We start from the raw sequence: 16,935 nt of genomic DNA, 5'->3' as shown, positions 1-16,935 counted from the left end.
TGCTTTTGCTGCAATGTGGTAGAATAGAAATACTGAAGTTTTGATGCCACAAAAGCCTGGGTTCAAGACTGGATTGTCTACTTACTAACTTTGTGATCAGCAGGTTACTTTACCTTTCAAATAAACATCAGTTTCCTCTTCTGTAATACTAGAGCTAGTGATCCCTCTGACAGTTGTTTGTTGTGAACAATGGATATGAAAAATGCTTTGGCCAAGCGTGGTATGGAAAATGAACTCAGTCACTGTTAGTTCCTATTTCAACTTTCTTTTTCTTACCCCCCTTTCAGAGTATGTCTTTTTAAATAAAAGGCAGGTGAGTTGAAAACATTTTCTGGCAGTTGTAGAAACTGTTCTACTTGGTATTTAAATAGCCTGTTTCCCTTTGTTGGATCACATTCACAAGCAGTAGATTTTAGGGATGGCCTAAATCAAAGAAACTCCAGTTGCCTCAGAGCTCAGATTATCTACCCATTCCAGTTTTGGTCTTGTTTTGATCTTGTACCAGAACCGAATTTATTTTTTCCCCATAGTAAGGCATAATAACAGATCAGGTGTTCCTTGCTCTTAAATGGAAGCAGGGCTATGCAGGACAGTTTCACATTGATTGGTTAGGACATGCTGTCCTTTGAAGCAAGTGTTAGGCAGTAGTAAGTGCTGCAGTGCTCATACATACTATTGAATTAATCATTGCAGAGTTCTTGGCTCTGACCTGTAAAGGTAAAATAAAACTGCCTCTTAGACATTGGAAACTATAGGAAAAATGGTGATTATAAAACACTGAAAGGAGTAAGAGAGAGGATGTTAAGAATGTCTTAAGCAGAATTGTCTTAAGGACTTTTAAATATTTGGGCCTTAAATATTTGGGCCTTAGTTCTGTTCTATTTCCTCTCTTAATCCAAAAGTCACAAAGAAAACAGAAGAGATAGTATGTCTTACTGGTCTAAGCTGAGGCCTAGGTCTTAAATTTTAGTTGTGCTACTTTTGCTTCTTTTGTTTCCTAACTCCTTGTGTTTGAAATCACTTGTAGTGCTCACAGTTCTTTTATACGATTGAAAAAGTTTCTTTGACATGCTGTTGATATGTAGATTGTTTGAAACACAGCAGACACAGCATACTGACCTAAGAGCTTGGTAGAGAAGAATGCCCTCAGGTTTTGAAGCCAAATAGTCCTTGATTTGAATTTCAGCTCTGCCTCTTATTTGTTCGCTAACTTTGGGCAAGTTGCTTTACTGTTTTGAACAGTGCTTTCTTCTTGTGTAAGTAAGGTTATGTTAAAATTTTGTCAGATTACTATGAGGATTAAATGAGTATTACATGCAGAGTGTTTAGCATATACTACACAGGTTCTGAATAAGTATAAACTATATTAATGTATCTCCTTATCTTCAGACATGAATTTGGCAAACTGATACTGTCTTTTGTTTTGTTTTGTTTGATTTATTTATTTATTTATTTATTTATTTTTGATAGAGAGTATGAGCATACATTGAGGGTGAAGCAGGGCCAGGCTGGGCAGAGGGAGAGAGAGCATCTTAAGCAGGCTCCATGCCCAGCGCAGAGCCTGATGTGGGGCTCAGTGTCACAACCATGAGATCATGACCTGAGCCAAAGATCAAGAGTTGGAGGTTTAACCTATTGAGCTACTCAGACACCTCAGTTTTGTCTCTGAAAGTAAATGAAATATGGGATGGAATTTCTTGCAGTTCTTTGAGGGAAAAGGTATTTTATAAAGTAAAGGTATTACAGTTGCCATTTATTATTTTCTTCAGGTTGATAACAGGGGAAATGCTGAGAAGGAAATACCCATTTCTACAGTCTCATCCAGTACCCAGGTGTCCTGCCCACTATGTGACCAAGGCTTCCCACCCACAAAGATTGAGCGACATGCCATGTACTGCAATGGGCTGATAGGGCAAGACACAGGTAAAACTTACCAGGATTTATCAAACTCTTTTCTTTGCATGGTTGTTTTGTAATCCTGTACAATGAATGCAGTACAGGAAAAAGAGACCACTCTTCCTCAAAGTTAAAGTTGTTGGGTTTGTTTTTCTTTCTCCTATCTACTTAATTCTCCAGTACTTTTTGTGTTCTTTATTACTTTGGCAGGTATGCTATTTTGTTGCACATACTCAGGAGAAAGGGAGAGGGAAAAATCTTTCATATTTTAATGTTTCAACTTATTCTTTGGTGTATTATAAACCAAAAATCTACCTTGCATTTCATCTTATATAGTCAGATATTGAGACTCCTATGGAGTTTGAGGAACTAAGTTCTAGCGTTGCCTGTTTTTTTAAAATTAAAGTATAGTTAACACAGTGTTGTAAGAGTTGCCCATTTTTTATTCAAATTAAGTTGTTTGTGGGGTTTTGTGTGTAGGAATTCTACCTAAAAACTGCAGCTAAAATATATCCCTAATTTCATTTCATATTCTATATGTCTCTGTTGCATCACCCAGGAACTACTGGTTACCTCTTGAAAAGAACATCAAAAACCTTGGTTTTGGTGCAATATGAGTTATTGATCAAGAGAATCTGCTTGTTCATCACAGCCCTTGAATTACCACCTCCAATCTTGCCTTTCTGTCTGTGGCTTTACCCTCCAAGAATGCTAGTAATCACCTCAGCTCTCTGTGGTCCAATGTGCTGATTGTAACCATACCTTAGATGATTGGAAGTGTTGCATTTCTCAGTCCTATTTGATTCTCATAACTTAGAAGTATTTATTCTGAAATTGTATAATTGTGAAAATTTTATAAGTTAATATTTCTAGGAGAGAAAGGCATATGTTATTTAATTTTTCTGAAGTAATATACTTTTTATTTATTATATAACTTAGCACCTAAGCTTATAATTTAAATAAACATTGGTTTTTCTGATTATAAAGTAGTATATGTTCATTATAATAATAATTGCTTATATTTATTGAGTACTTAAAATGAGTCAGAGACTACTTACATAAATGGGACCATGCTATAGTATATATATATGATCTACAACTTGCCTTTTTTTTATAGCGGTAAATTTAAATCTTTCCATGTGCAGATACATTTTTTACATAGTTGAGATCTTACTATCTGCAAAATTTTTTATTTTGCTTTTTCTACTAATAGCATAAAATTTCGCCCATGTCACTAAAGTTAATGTGTAAAAATATTTTTAATGCTTACATACTATTCTGTAATCTGAATTGCTTCCACTGAACTGTTATGTATTTAGCATGTTTCAGGTTACCATATTATACTTATATGTCATTGGGCCTTTTTTTTTTTTTTAAGATTTTATTTATATATTTCTAAGAGACACATAGAGGCAAAGACATAGGCAGAGAGCCCAATGCAGGACTCAATCCCAGGACTCCAGGATCACGACCTGAGCTGAAGGCAGACGCTCAACCACTGAGCCACCCAGGTGCCCCTGTCATTGAGTCTTATTCCTAAAGTTGTTGTATTTTGGGGTTATTTCCCAAGGATACATATATTACTAGTTTGGGTGATAGTAAAAAATGTTGGGCTTTGGAGTCTAGTCAGTTTAAGGTTGAATCCCATCTTTGTCACTTACCAATGTGTGGTTTCATGCTAGTTTCCTAGCTTCCCTTTATGCACCTTGCCAATTAATAGTAATGACCTTATTTGATTTTCGTGAGGTCAAATGAGATATTTTAAGGAAAGTGCATAGCACCATGCCTTAGCACACAGTAAACACTTAAAGACTTTTAGCGGCTGTTACTATTCCCAGTAGTAGAATTACTGGGTCATAGATTTTGTCATCATTTTTAAGCATCATTTTAATAACATGGTTACCTTTTAAATACAGTGAAAGTTGAAGACCTAAATCTGGTCTTCATCTCCTTTTAGTAGAAGAACACTGAAGGACTAGAGGTCTAGATGCAATTTTAACATAGTTCTTTAGTCTCATTTTTTAGCAGAGAATTCCAGTGACTGAAAGAATTCTGGGGCTGGCCATTTGATGACCAGAGAAGGAAGAAACTATCTTGTCTATCTCACCAAACATGCTTTACCCAGCTGGAATTAGTTATCAGAGTCAATAACTTACTTAGCATTAAGGTCCCAAAATAAATGAATTTGAGAAGCTGAATGTACCTTGAGCTCTAGGAAAGATAACCTTCTTCTGGTCAGAGTTATTAGGCAAGGGGTAGTATAAAGTAGCTCCTACTGATACCTCTGAGACTGAACTCTCATAATTTGTGGTTAAATAGCAGGTTTTGGTATTCATTACTGTCCAAAGACATCTTTCAGTTTTATAATACTTGTCTTTTAGCCTGTTCTTCCTTACTAGAGTATGGTGGTGGCAACTCACAGCCCCAAATACCTGCTGTTGAAATTGATTCAGACTTGTTTCTGAGTGTTCTGACACCAAATGCAGACTTCTACCACCAGAACCAGGTGTTCTCATTGAACTTGTTAAGAAGCTAACACCATCAGGTCGGCAAAGGAGACTGAAACTTGCACTGTCATTCAGGGAAAGCCTTTCAGGTTCTCTATTCCACTGGCTCAAAGGTCAGTGACCCTGTCTAATGCTGCTCAATGGGATTTACACTCTGGTCTTCAGGACTCTTTCAGACATAGATATATGTATGTTTTCTGATAGAATTGGGAGCCTGGGGCAGCCCGGGTGGCTCAGTAGTTTAGCGCTGCCTTCCGCCTAGGGTGTGATCCTGGAGACCCGGGATTGAGTCCCGCATCAGGCTCCCTACATGGAGCCTGCTTCTCCCTCTGCCTGTGTCTCTGCCTCTCTCCTTGTGTCTCTCATGAATAAATAAATAAAAATCTTAAAAAAAAAAAAGAAAAGAATCGGGAGCCTGTATATTCTTGGTGCTATATATCTTGGTGCTCTGATCCAGATGTCTCTGACCTCCAAGCAAAGATGTCTGATACATCCTGAATGACAGTAACACTTTCTTATTCGTTTTTTAAAGATTTATTTTAGAGAGTGGGTGCTCACCTGAGGTGGAGGGAGGGGTAGCAGGAGAGAATCCTCAAGCGGACTCTGCAATGAGCATGAAGCCTGATTCAGGGCTTGACCTCATGACCCATGAGATCATAATCTAAGCCAAAACCAAGTCTGATGCCCAACTGACTGAGTCTCCTAGGCGCCCCAACACTTTCTTTTTCATAGGGAAATTTGTTTTAAAAATTAGTTCAGCAGTGTAATAAAGACAAATCTAGAATACTATGAATTTCAACACCAACTTGTCTACCTAGAGTGAGAAATTTGATTCCCTTCTATCACCTCTTGCCTTCCTCCTTAACTTTAATTCATCCAGATACTTACTGAACATTTTTTTTTCTCAATGGTGCTAGATCTTATTTGTGTTACTAAAGAAGTTTAAGACAGAATTTCTGCCATTAAGAAGCTTGTTGTCTCACGGAGGAGATAAATATTAACCTAAGAAATTAATTACAAGATGACACAAAGTCAATGATAATGTACCAAATGAATGGTTCTGACAGTAAGTACAATAGAAAAAAGAAGAGCTGCAGTGAAGAGGGGTGATGCCTAAGAGTGGGTTTAGCCTGGGCTGGGAAGGCTGGGTAGGTTTGGATAAACCCATGGGAGAATTGGGGGTCCCTTATCCTTCTATAGGTTAGATAAAATAGGAAGCAAGGGAAACAGCCACTAAACAACAGCTTCCACTTAATCTTCCTTAGTAGTGTTAACTTGCTAACCTAAATTGCACCGTCTATGACCCTATAAAAGAATTTGGATTAGAGAATCCCTATTGGAACTTTGTCCCAATCTTTACTTTATTCCTGTATCCTTTGAACAGAGTTTGGGGCTATACGTGGGGTGAGAAAGTAGTTAGAGGATTTATGCAAAGCACCTACTAGCCTACTAGTGTGTATGACGTGTCTGGCATATCACAGGTCCTTAATAAGTTTGCTGTCTTTGTTTTTCACCAGCTTCCCTGCCCCTGTCTTTCTTGCCAGATATAGTAGTGATTGTTCTGGTTCCTCTCACATTTTATGACTAGAATCAGAGGCCAAGCCCTCAGCCCAGTTTTTGGTAAAAGGAAGGCTCTTCTGCTATGGAGGAGAGAGAGTTACTTTTGAAAATACATGACCTAGACTAGGAGACTTAGCCCAATGCCTAAGGAGGTGGAATAAGAGGGAGGACTTGTCTCTCTCAAGTATCCAGCTCTCCCCTCCTTCCTGTTTCCCCCAAATCTGATCTTAGGCATGCTTGGCTTGGCTGTGTAAAAGAAATAGTAATTAGAGTCATTTATGTGAAGTGTCTACCACTTATGCCTAGTTACAGTGCAGCACAATAACAATTATACATATCATTAAATATGTGTTTGATTAACTTTGCTCTAAGTTTTATTTGATTATAATACTACATTCTGGGTAAGTTGGCTCAGTCTGCTCAGTTTGTTGCTCAATGATATGGCTATCTACAATATGGAAAATTAGAGGGAGTATTCTTTAAAGGCATTGTTTGAGGGGAGATTTGTATTGGCTTTCTGGAAAATGTGTTTGAGACCACTTTTATTTAAACAGGAAGAATGAAGATCTCCATTTACTCATTCAGTAAATGTTTAATAAATAACTGCTACATACCAAATACAGTGAACAGAATATACAAAGTTCCTTTTCTCATGGAGTTTATATTCTAGCAGTGGGATAAATAAACATACAATATGTTAAGTGGTGATAAGTGTTTTGGAGAAGAAAAGAAAGCAGAGGAAGAGGAGAATAGGGAGGTCAGTAGGTAGCAGTTTAGAATAATAGGTGGTCCCATTGAGAAGGTGACATCTGAGCAGAGACCTAAAGGAAGTAAGAGATTTCAAGGTGGAGAGAAGAGAATGTTACAGGCACAGGGAACACTAAGTGCAAAGATCTTTGGTTGTGAACAGGCTTGGTGTATATGAGGAATGATAAGCCTGTGTGTCTGGAATGAAGTAAGTAAAGGAAAGATAAACAATGAGATTAGAGAGAGAAAAGGGAAGGGGACAAGTGGGCAGATCACATAGGGTTCTTAGGCCATAGTAAGGATTTTAGCTTTTACTCTGAGCAAAGGAGGAACCATTGGAGGGATTTGAGCAAAGAATGAATTAATATTTGAGCAGAGGATCATTCTGGCATATGGATAGGTTGTTGGGGTGGGGGACAAGAGTAGAAACTGGGACAACAGCCAACACTTTATGTTTGGCAATATGATAGAGTGGGAGCAACATGGGCTTTGGAACTATATAGATCTGAATTTAAATTTCAGCTGTAATATTTGTCAGCTGGATAATTGACAAATGACCTTACCTTTTTGAGGATCAGATGCCTTGTTTGTAAAATTATTCTGACATCATTAGGATTATCATGAGAATCAGAGACACTTTATGAAGTACCTAGCATATAATAAATGTTCAATAAATGGTAGCTGTTGTTATTATTGAATATTATTCCTGCTGGTGTAGTCTCTCTGAAGTCTGTTTGTGTGCTGGTACATAAAGGATAAGCCGTCAGTCAGATAGAGCTAAGGGAAAGATGATAGGCAAGGTAATGGTAAGGTGGTAAGAATAAGCTAGTGAAAAATAGATTGTAGGAGAGTTAGGGAAGCTGAAGGTATTAATTATGTATGCTTGGGCCTAGATGCAGGGATGTGGCTTAGAGTCAGGATACTGTCAAGAGTGGATATCATCTGGAAAAAAAATAGTGGATAAGTGGGCAAAAGGAGGTGAGAATCCTTGGTATAGACTTGCCTGAGAGCTAACAGAGAAGGCCTGAGGCCTAGAATAGGCTTAGACGGGTGACTCAGCAAAAATCATAAGATCTGAACATCTCTAATGAAAACAATTTTTTAATTAGACAGTTTGACTTTTTCTGTTCCATATAACTGAATTTACCTACCTGAATGCAGTTTGTGCCCCACTTAGACTTACCAGTGTTTATATGGCTTTTGTGGTACATAGGAGGATTAGATTAACTGTATCGCTATTGGGATGCCTGGGTGGCTCAGTGGTTGGGCATCTGCTTTCGGCTCTCAGGGTGTAATCCCGGAGTCCTGGGATCAAGTCCCATATCAGGCTCCTTACATGGAGCCTGCTTCCCCTGTTTCTGCCTGTGTCTGCCTCTCTCTGTCTCTCATGAATAAATAAAATCTTTAAAGAAAAAAAACTGTGTTGCTATTGACACATAACTACTAAGGTATTAACAATTGGGAAAAAGCATAGGTTTAGTAAAAAATAACATGGATTTTAGAGACAGACTGGCCTGTGGGGAGATACACAAATCTAAACAAACTGAGATTATAATGCAGTTAGGCAGAAAAGGCATGCACATAAATAATGCAAGGATAGAATTACTAGTGGACATACAGTCTGTTGTGTTTCAGAGGAAATGTGACTAGAGATTGAGATGGAAGGGCATTAATGTAAAGGAACAGTAAGCAAAATCACATAAATAGAAAAATATGAGCAGTATACAGGAAAGAAGTGTTTCAATGTGGTTATAGTATGGGCAGTATGAAAGGAAATACATGGTAGGCAACTGTAGAATGACAAATTAACTTGAAATATGTCGGTTAATAAGGGGCAGAGATCTTTTTTCAACTGTAAAAGAATTTTTTGTGTGTTTACTTCACTATAGTATATAGGACTGTATGGGATGCAAGTGTTGGAAATCTAATTTAAGTAACCTTAAGCAAAAAACAAGTTAGTTTGCATGGAAATTGGGAAATCTAGTGTAGGTTTCAGACAGAGCTGGATCTAGGAGTTCAGATGGTGTCTCTCCTTCATCTTTTGACTCTACATATCTGTATTCAATAAACAAGTCTTTTCAAGGGCAAACAAGATGTCTCTCTGCAGCTATAGATTTTTAGCCTTTAGTGGAAGGAAGGAGTTCTTTCTCCTGAAACTATAAGTCATTCTAGAGAAAGACTTTTGATTAGGCTTTATTTAAGTGTCCATCCGTGGTTTAGTCACTATAACCAAGTAGATGGCTGTGCATTGTTTAAAAGTCAGAATAAGTAACAGAAAACCCTATTAATATCTGTTAGAAAATTCTGTAAGTCATAGTAACAGGAAACTCCATTAACAATGGGTTTAATATGTAGGGTTTCTTTTTCTCGCATAACAAGGTATCTAGAGTGAGGCAGTGGCTCAGTGATGTAATGAGAACTTGGGCTTTTCTCTTTTGGCTTTGCAATCCTTGTAGCTTCTTGGCTCATGGTTTTAAGGTGGCTTTTTTTTTTTTTTTTTTTTTAAATTTCTAGACTTCATATCTGTGTTCCAGGCAGGATGGAGGGGCTAGAGGGGCAGGGCTATAGATTTTGACTCTTGCAGTCCAATATCCCTATATTAGAATCTAATATTCCTATAATCTTGTGGAATTGAGTTTATTCCAAATTGTGGTGGAATTAGGTCAGTTTTAAATTTACTGACCTTGTTCATGTCTTTTATATATGTTTGTATGTTTTTATGTGAATAAAATTATACTGTCTTTGAAGTCATTGATTAATTTGCTTTGTACAGTGATTCAACTTAACAAAAATCATTGTGTTCTACTAAATTATTTAGTGAAGCATTGCACTAGGTACTGGGGGTACTCAAGAGTTTGCAAAGGGATATGAGAGAGCTGACTGGGATCTCAGATTTATACTCAGGGAATTTATAGTCCAGTGTGGCAGGCAGACCTGGGCATAATTAAGTATGATACAAATCAGTTGAAGTAGTAAAATAGAGGCACTAACCACTCATAAAGGTGGAAGGGATTATTTCTGGTTGGCAAGAAAAAGCAGATTCTTACTTAAGTGTTCCCCTAATATTAGGCATGGGATTTTTACCCCCTTTTTTTTTTCTGATAAAGATAAGCATTTAAAATAGCATGAGCCTTGGGGTGCCTGGCTGGCTTAGTCAGTGGACTATGTGGCTCTTGATCTTGGAGTTATGAGTTGAAGCCCCATGTTGGATAGAGAGATTACTTTAAAAAATTAAGTTTTGGGCAGCCCCAGTGGCCCAGCGGTTTAGCTCTGCCTTCAGCCCAGGGTGTGATCCTGGAGACCCAGGATCGAGTCCCACATTGGGCTCCCTGCATGGAGCCTGCTTCTCCCTCTGCATGTGTCTCTGCCTCTCTCTCTCTGTGTCTCTCATGAATAAATAAATAAAAATCTTAAAAAAAAAATAAAATCAAGTTTTTCTTTTTTTAAAAAAGATTTTATTTATTTATTTGAGAGAGAGAGAGATGGCAAGAGAAACACAAGCAGGGGGTGGGAGATAGGGAAGGCTGAGCAGGCAGCCTGCTTCGGGTCTGGAACCCTGGACCCCAAGATCATGACCTGAGCTGAAGGCAGATGCTTAAATGACTGAGCCACCAAGGTGCCCCCGAAATAAAATCTTGATAAAGAAAACAAGCAACCCAGTGGCATAAGCCTTGTAATATATAAATTGTGAATTTCTGTTTAGAGTTATTTCTTTAAGTTAGGGTTACTAAAAGTGGAATTACTGGATTATATCTATAACATTTTAAGATTGCTTTTTAGAAAGGTTTTAGTGATTTAAATTCTCACCACTAGCATATGAGACTGTTCTTTTCATAACTCTATTCCAAAAAGTAAGGAATTTTTTTCTTTCTTACAGATCTTGGCATATTTGATAGGTAAACAATGGCATTTCACTGTACTTTATATTTCTTTGATTAATAGTAAATTGAAATTTTTTTTTTTTTAAAGCCAACTTGTCTTTTTTCTTTGAAGAATTGTTCTCTCAACTTTGCCCAAGTATTTTTTGGGTTCTTTTTCTTATCAGTTTCTTTAAGTTCTTTATAAATTATCTGCCTTCTGCTTCCAAGGTGCTTTCCAGGTTTTTTTTCTACCCATCCATCAGTTTTTACCAAGTTTCCAGATTTATTCAGCCTGAGACAGCAACCTCTTTGTGTGAATACTGTCAAAGCTTTTATTTCCTGAAGAGGAGTGCTGATTTTGTAGAAAGATCTAATTGGCATGAATAGAAGTGGCACTGATAAGGAGAAAAGAGATTGGAATTCATGCAGAATTAAGGGAGGTGGGCATCAAAGAGAAAGGATAGAGAATTTATTGTTATAGATGATGGTAGGAGGAAGCTAAGAGGTAGAAGAAGGTGGTGATGGCCTGGTACAGGAATCAGCAGGGGCCAGATGCCGAAAGTGGTATACTATTTAGTAGATTCCTCTTTAATAACTTGTTTCTAAGTTTGGAACTGTTTGGCATTTTCTGGAATGGCCACCATCTTATTTGAATGATTATTGACATAAACTGGATGAACTCAGGCCAGTATTTTTACCCCAGACTTCTTAAGTTGCACTGCATGTAACCCTTCTCATGTATTAATAATGTAGCAGCAGTGTGCCTCTTCCCTCCCCTTCTCTCCCTTTCCCTCCCCTCATATCCCCTCCTATTCCCTCCCCTTGCATTTTAGTTGTCTTCTGACAACTTTTGTTCAACATTTCTAAGGAACATTTCCTTATATTAGCTCTACTGTGATATAGTAAAAAAGTTGCTATATGATTTGGCATATGAAATAGCAGTCTGACTGCAGTCTGTGTCTGCTTGAGTTCTCAGTGCCTTCATTCATCTCATCTTATCCCTTTTAACATGGACTTTGTCTTTGTGTCAGTTACACCTACTCATTTTTGCCTCCCTGCTGAAGAGCCAGACCTCAGGATCTAGCAGTTTTCTTCTGCCAAATGTGCTTATTCTTTCCTTCAAAAATAAAATAGCTCTTATTAACACTTGAGTTAATACCCAAAGTATCGTGTGTTGAAGGAGTACTATCAGCTAAAAACCACTTCAGAGAAGTTCTCTCACTTCATGATCTGGTCACATGTTTTAATTCAGGCATCTAGAGCATTTTAAGAAAGAAGAAAGTTCAAGGGATTAATATTAGATTAGTCTTCTCCATTAGAACTGTCTTAGAGCCACAGGCAGAACTTTAGTTACCTTAGAAGATAAGTGTTACTGTTATCTTCATTTTACTCACAAAGACACTGGCATCAGAGAGGTTTAGTACTTGTCCAGCATCAGATAGTTTATAAGCAATAGAGCCAGGGCCCAAGCCCAGGTCGGCCTGATTCCAGGCCTAGCATTCTTCAATGCTACAGGTTCCTTTTTTTTTTTTTAAAGATTAATTAATTAATTAATTAATTAATTATAGACAGAGAGAGAGAGAGAGAGGCAGAGACACAGGAGGAAGAAGAAGGAGGCTCCATGCCAGGAGCCTGACGCGGGACTTGATCGCGGGACCCAAGGATCGCGCCTTGGGCCAAAGACAGGCGCCAAACCGCTGAGCCACCCAGGGATCCCCAATGCTACAGGTTCTTATCTGCCTTCCCATGTATGGAAATGGGAATACACACAGTCAGGAAAGTTTGAGGAGACCATGGAAGCCTCAGTCAGTTTTAGGAAGGCAGAGTATCAGAATCCTTAGTCCCTGAATGCCAACATGAAGTCTCATCTCATCAGAATTGACCTTGTCAGCTTTTCAATTACCTGGAAAAAAGTTTGATGGATTCAGACTGTTTCCTAGTGTACAGAGTTGATATCACCTAAGTCACCTCTGTAAAAGCGTGTGTGCAAAGTGAAAGGATCAGATGAACTGTCAAAATTACTTCTGGTAGTGGCCTTGGAAATCATCCATTCACAGACTGACTTGTTACTATGGAGTCTAAGGGCATAATATAAAGGAAACACTTGATAGCAAGATACTATTTTTCCATTAAGTAAATTAAAAAGATTTAATTTACCAAGTCTTTACAGATCATACCTAATATCAACCAATAAGGGCTACCATTTGTTACTACCTGCTATATATCAGGAACTGTGCTTTTAGGGTATAGTTTAATTCTTACAACAATCTTTTGAAACATATTATTCTACTTTTATAGAAGAGGAAACTGAGGCTTGACATGAAAATAATTTCCCCAGTATCACATACCTAGAAAGTGGCAGGAGCCAGGCTACACAGTCAGCTTTATTATTATTATTATTTATTTTTTTTTTTTCACAATCAGCCTTAATTTAAAAACTACTCGAGGGATCCCTGGGTGTCGCAGCGGTTTAGCGCCTGCCTTTGGCCCAGGGTGCGATCCTGGAGACCCAGGATCGAATCCCATGTCGGGCTCCCGGTGCATGGAGCCTGCTTCTCCCTCTGCCTATGTCTCTGCCTCTCTCTCTCTCTGTGACTATCATAAATAAATAAAAAAAATTAAAAAAAAAAAAAGAGAATAAATGGTTCTTAAAGGAGATACTTGGAGGCCGAGGATGGGATTGGGAAGATGCACACAGTTAGATGATCAGTTTTGAGAGTAGCGTAGTTTTTGAGTTGGATGATTGGTTTGGATATATATTCTTTTGTATATATTATAAAGATTTTAAAGAGCTTATATGTTTCTATTACACTTCTTGTCATTTATTTCACTTCTACAGGAACCTTGATAAAGCAGCCACTGTTAAAATTCAGAAAAGTTCAGAGTTTTTTCTCCATATGAAACATACTTAGTATTACTTTGATTTAATCTCTGATGACAGTGTGTGATAACGATATAATTGTCATTAATGATTGTTTAGGGAGAAGCCTCTTGGATTTTTTTCTAGGTTCTTTGTATCTGTGCTACCTTTCATACCAGTTTTTTCAAAAGGTAATGACCAGTTTAGTTTTGACTATTGCCTTGTAAAAAGACTTTGTGTATGTGTTTGTTTTAAATACAAACAAAATTCAAACATAACATTGAGAGTATAATAGTAACTTTGAACCCCAGTGTGCCACCCGTTCATTAACGCATGGTCACTGCTGTTTTATCTATAATCCATCCATAACCTCTTCTCCTCAGATTATTTCAAATCAGATCCCAGATACCATTTCATTATATTACTAAGTATCCCTGAAAGAAAATCTCTTTATTTTTAAAATTTTATTTTTAAAAAGAATTTGTTTATTTGAGAGAGAGAGAGAGAGAGAGAGCGCTAGAGAGGAGTAGAGTGAGAGAATTTTTAAGCAGACTCCCTGCTGGGCTCGGAGCCCAGTGCAGGGCTGGATCTCACAACTCATGAGATTTGTGATCTGAACTAAAACCAAGAGTCAGATGCTCAATCAACTGAGCCACCCAGCATCCCAAGATCTCTTTAAAAGAAAAACTGATCTATTATACTGTTATACTTAAAAAATTAATATCATCAAATAATTGGTAATTATTTGAAATCAGGATCCAACAAAGTTTACACATTGTAGAGTTTTTGATACTAATATACTAGGCTCTTTTATTTACAGGAGAGTCACACCTGCAAAGTGTTCCTTTTTAAGACTTAAACACTTGTGATTTATACTTACATAAGTTTAGTATTGTAATTAACAGTAATTGTGTTATAGTTGTTTTTATTCCCTCCCCAGAATCTTAACAGTGCAATGCAGGTAGACCCTCTGAAAATGTATTCTTTTAAAGCCAAAGTTGACAAACTTTTCTTAAAGGGACAAATAGCAAATATTGTAGGCTTTGCAGGCCATATGATCTCTGTCATAACTACTCATACCTCTGTCACAGCTACACAACTGTGCTATTAGAGCACAAAAGCAGCCAGAGACAGTATGTAAATGAATTAGGGCTATGTTCCAGTAAAAGTTTAGTTCTAAAAACAGGTGGTCAGTCTATAATTTGCCTATCCCTGTTCTATAACACTGGTTTTTCAGAATGTGTTCACTCTGGTTCTGTGGAGGTATGGAAAGGGCATGGCAGCCAGGACTAGTATTGGTGTAACAGTCTACCTTCATTACCCACCTCATCTAGAACTCTGCTTTTATGGATTTTTATATATTGGGTTTCAAATGAGATTTTGAAATCCTAAAAACAGGATTCTCTTGTTTAGGAAAAAAAAAAAAAAGTTTTGGGCAGCAGGTGGCTCAGCGGTTTAGCGCCACTTCAGCCCAGGGCATGATCCTGGAGACCCGGGATCGAGTCCCACGTCAGGTTCCCTGCATGGAGCCTGCTTCTCCCTCTGCCTGTGTCTCTGCCTCTCTCTCTGTCTCTGTGTCTCTCATGAATAAATAAATAAAATCTTTTTTAAAAATTTAAAAAAATAAAAAGTTTTAAGTTCATGGGTGTATAACACGTTCCTAGTCTTTATAACAGTGACTCCTATTACTATTGTTTTGTGTTAGGCACTATGTATGCACTTACATATTTATACTTATCTTTATCTCATCTGATCTTTGCAGCAACTTTAAAATTAAATTCTTCATCCCCAAGGAGAAGTTAGGTAACTTTGTAAAAATCACTAAGCTAGTAAATTGGATTGTTTGACCACCCCTTTTTTAAGATTTATTTATTTACTTGAGGGGGGTGGGGCAGAGGAAGGGAGAAAATGCGAAGCAGACTCCCCGCTGAGCACAGAACCTGACTCAGGGCTTGATCCCATGACCCTGAGCCAACTGAGCCACCTAGGCACTTTGTCTCTTAATAGATAAACAGTTTTTTCAGTTATAAAGTGGTATACATGCTCACTGAAAAAAAAAAAAAAGGCAACAGAAAAATAATTACATTAGGTTGTTTAAATTTTTCGTCGTTAAAAATAGTACTTTGGTAAGATATCTTTGTCTTGTGATCTCATTTAAATTCAGATGATTTCCTCAGAATAGATTCCCAAAGTATAATTCATGGATCAGTAGTGTGAATTATTTTAAAATTCTAGATATACATTGTCAAGTTGTTTAAATAAAAATTCCAATGTGAAAGAAAAAATTAGCTATAAATATTATACATAAGTGCTAGTAAGAACTAGACAGTGACTTTTTCTAAGACCTCTAAATTATTCAATACCTCATAGATTGAGTAATTTTGTTCATAAAAATATAATGGTGGTAGACCCTTTATATTTCTATATATCAAGTAGGAATTGTGTGGTTTAAATATTTTTCCCAGTGTTTACTCTTGCCTTTAGCCTCAGTATGGGGGGGCACTGCTAAGTATATTATTTGAGTACTTTTGCCTTTTTATGGATAGATAATTGAGCAAACTATGCTGACACTTCAGATGCAGGGCCTAACTGTAGCAGCGCTGAAGGTTAGGGTCAGGAGCTCAACATTCAAGTGTACCTCTTGAGAAAGCAAGCTTATCTCTAAACTTGAAAGGAAATTACTACAACTTGAATAGGACAAAGAGCCTCTGGTTTCTCTGAAAGAAAGGACAAATTGGTATTGTGGTACTGGCTTTGGAGTCTAATAGACTCCAAGACCTACCTATTCAGGACCAAGTATTTACAGAATTAAAGCCTCTGAGTCTTTATTTTGATCATCTATAAATTGGACCCAGTTATGCCTGCCTGTTTAGAGTTGTTTATACTTAGGAAGTGTCAACATAATCATTAGGGTTTCTGAATTAGAAACTATCTTTAGTAGAATAAGATGATCAAGTCTAGTACCTGAGAGAACAACAAGAATTTATTTATTGAATGGAATGAGGTAGATAGGGCTTTTCTGTTTCAAGAGTTATTTTAGATCAGGCTGAGGAGACATATTTTATCTAAAAGTATTCAATTGTTCTTAAAGCAAAGGAAACATTCCAGCAAACTAGTGAATAAGAAACTACTTTGCCAAATTGATTGTATATATGTTTATAATGAATATCAATTTTATGTCAGGAATGTAGAATACGGAAGTGAATAAGAGACAGTCTGATGGGGGAGATAAGTAGTTAAAACAGTTATTTAGAGTGTTGTATGAGAAGTGTTAGATAGATGCACATAGGGCCCTGTTTAAGTGTAGAGATTGAGGCCTTCTTGGATCAGGGAAGGCTTCCTGGGTACTGCCACTGGTAATGCTGGACCTGAGTTATTAGAGCAGAATGGAAAATTGGAGAGATTGAGGCTAGAAAGAGGAAGACAAATAACAAAGGAGTGTCAGTGGAAGTGGACAGATTTGAGAATCTTAAAGAATCAATCATACTTTGTGCCTGGGGATCAG

The 16,935-nt window shown here is 37.4% G+C and overlaps 1 protein-coding gene across 3 annotated transcripts in view; it reads left to right on the top strand.

The window, feature by feature from the left end:
- UIMC1 (ubiquitin interaction motif containing 1) overlaps positions 1-16,935 on the top strand; it is a 120,490-nt gene that overhangs the window by 85,440 nt on the left and 18,115 nt on the right. For 2 of the 3 annotated variants that reach the window (XM_041747700.1, XM_041747701.1), the window contains one exon: positions 1,770-1,923. In XM_041747700.1, the coding sequence (XP_041603634.1) occupies positions 1,770-1,923 (154 nt within the window). Of the gene's footprint in view, positions 1-1,769; positions 1,924-2,455; positions 3,213-16,935 lie in introns of those variants that run through there. The other variant, XM_041747702.1, reaches the window with a different exon arrangement.

This window comes from Vulpes lagopus, chromosome 3 (assembly GCF_018345385.1).
Source record: "Vulpes lagopus strain Blue_001 chromosome 3, ASM1834538v1, whole genome shotgun sequence".
Lineage (NCBI taxonomy): Eukaryota > Metazoa > Chordata > Mammalia > Carnivora > Canidae > Vulpes > Vulpes lagopus.
The sequence above is the reverse complement of the archived record's forward strand: the minus strand, read 5'-3'. Positions and strand labels throughout refer to the sequence as shown.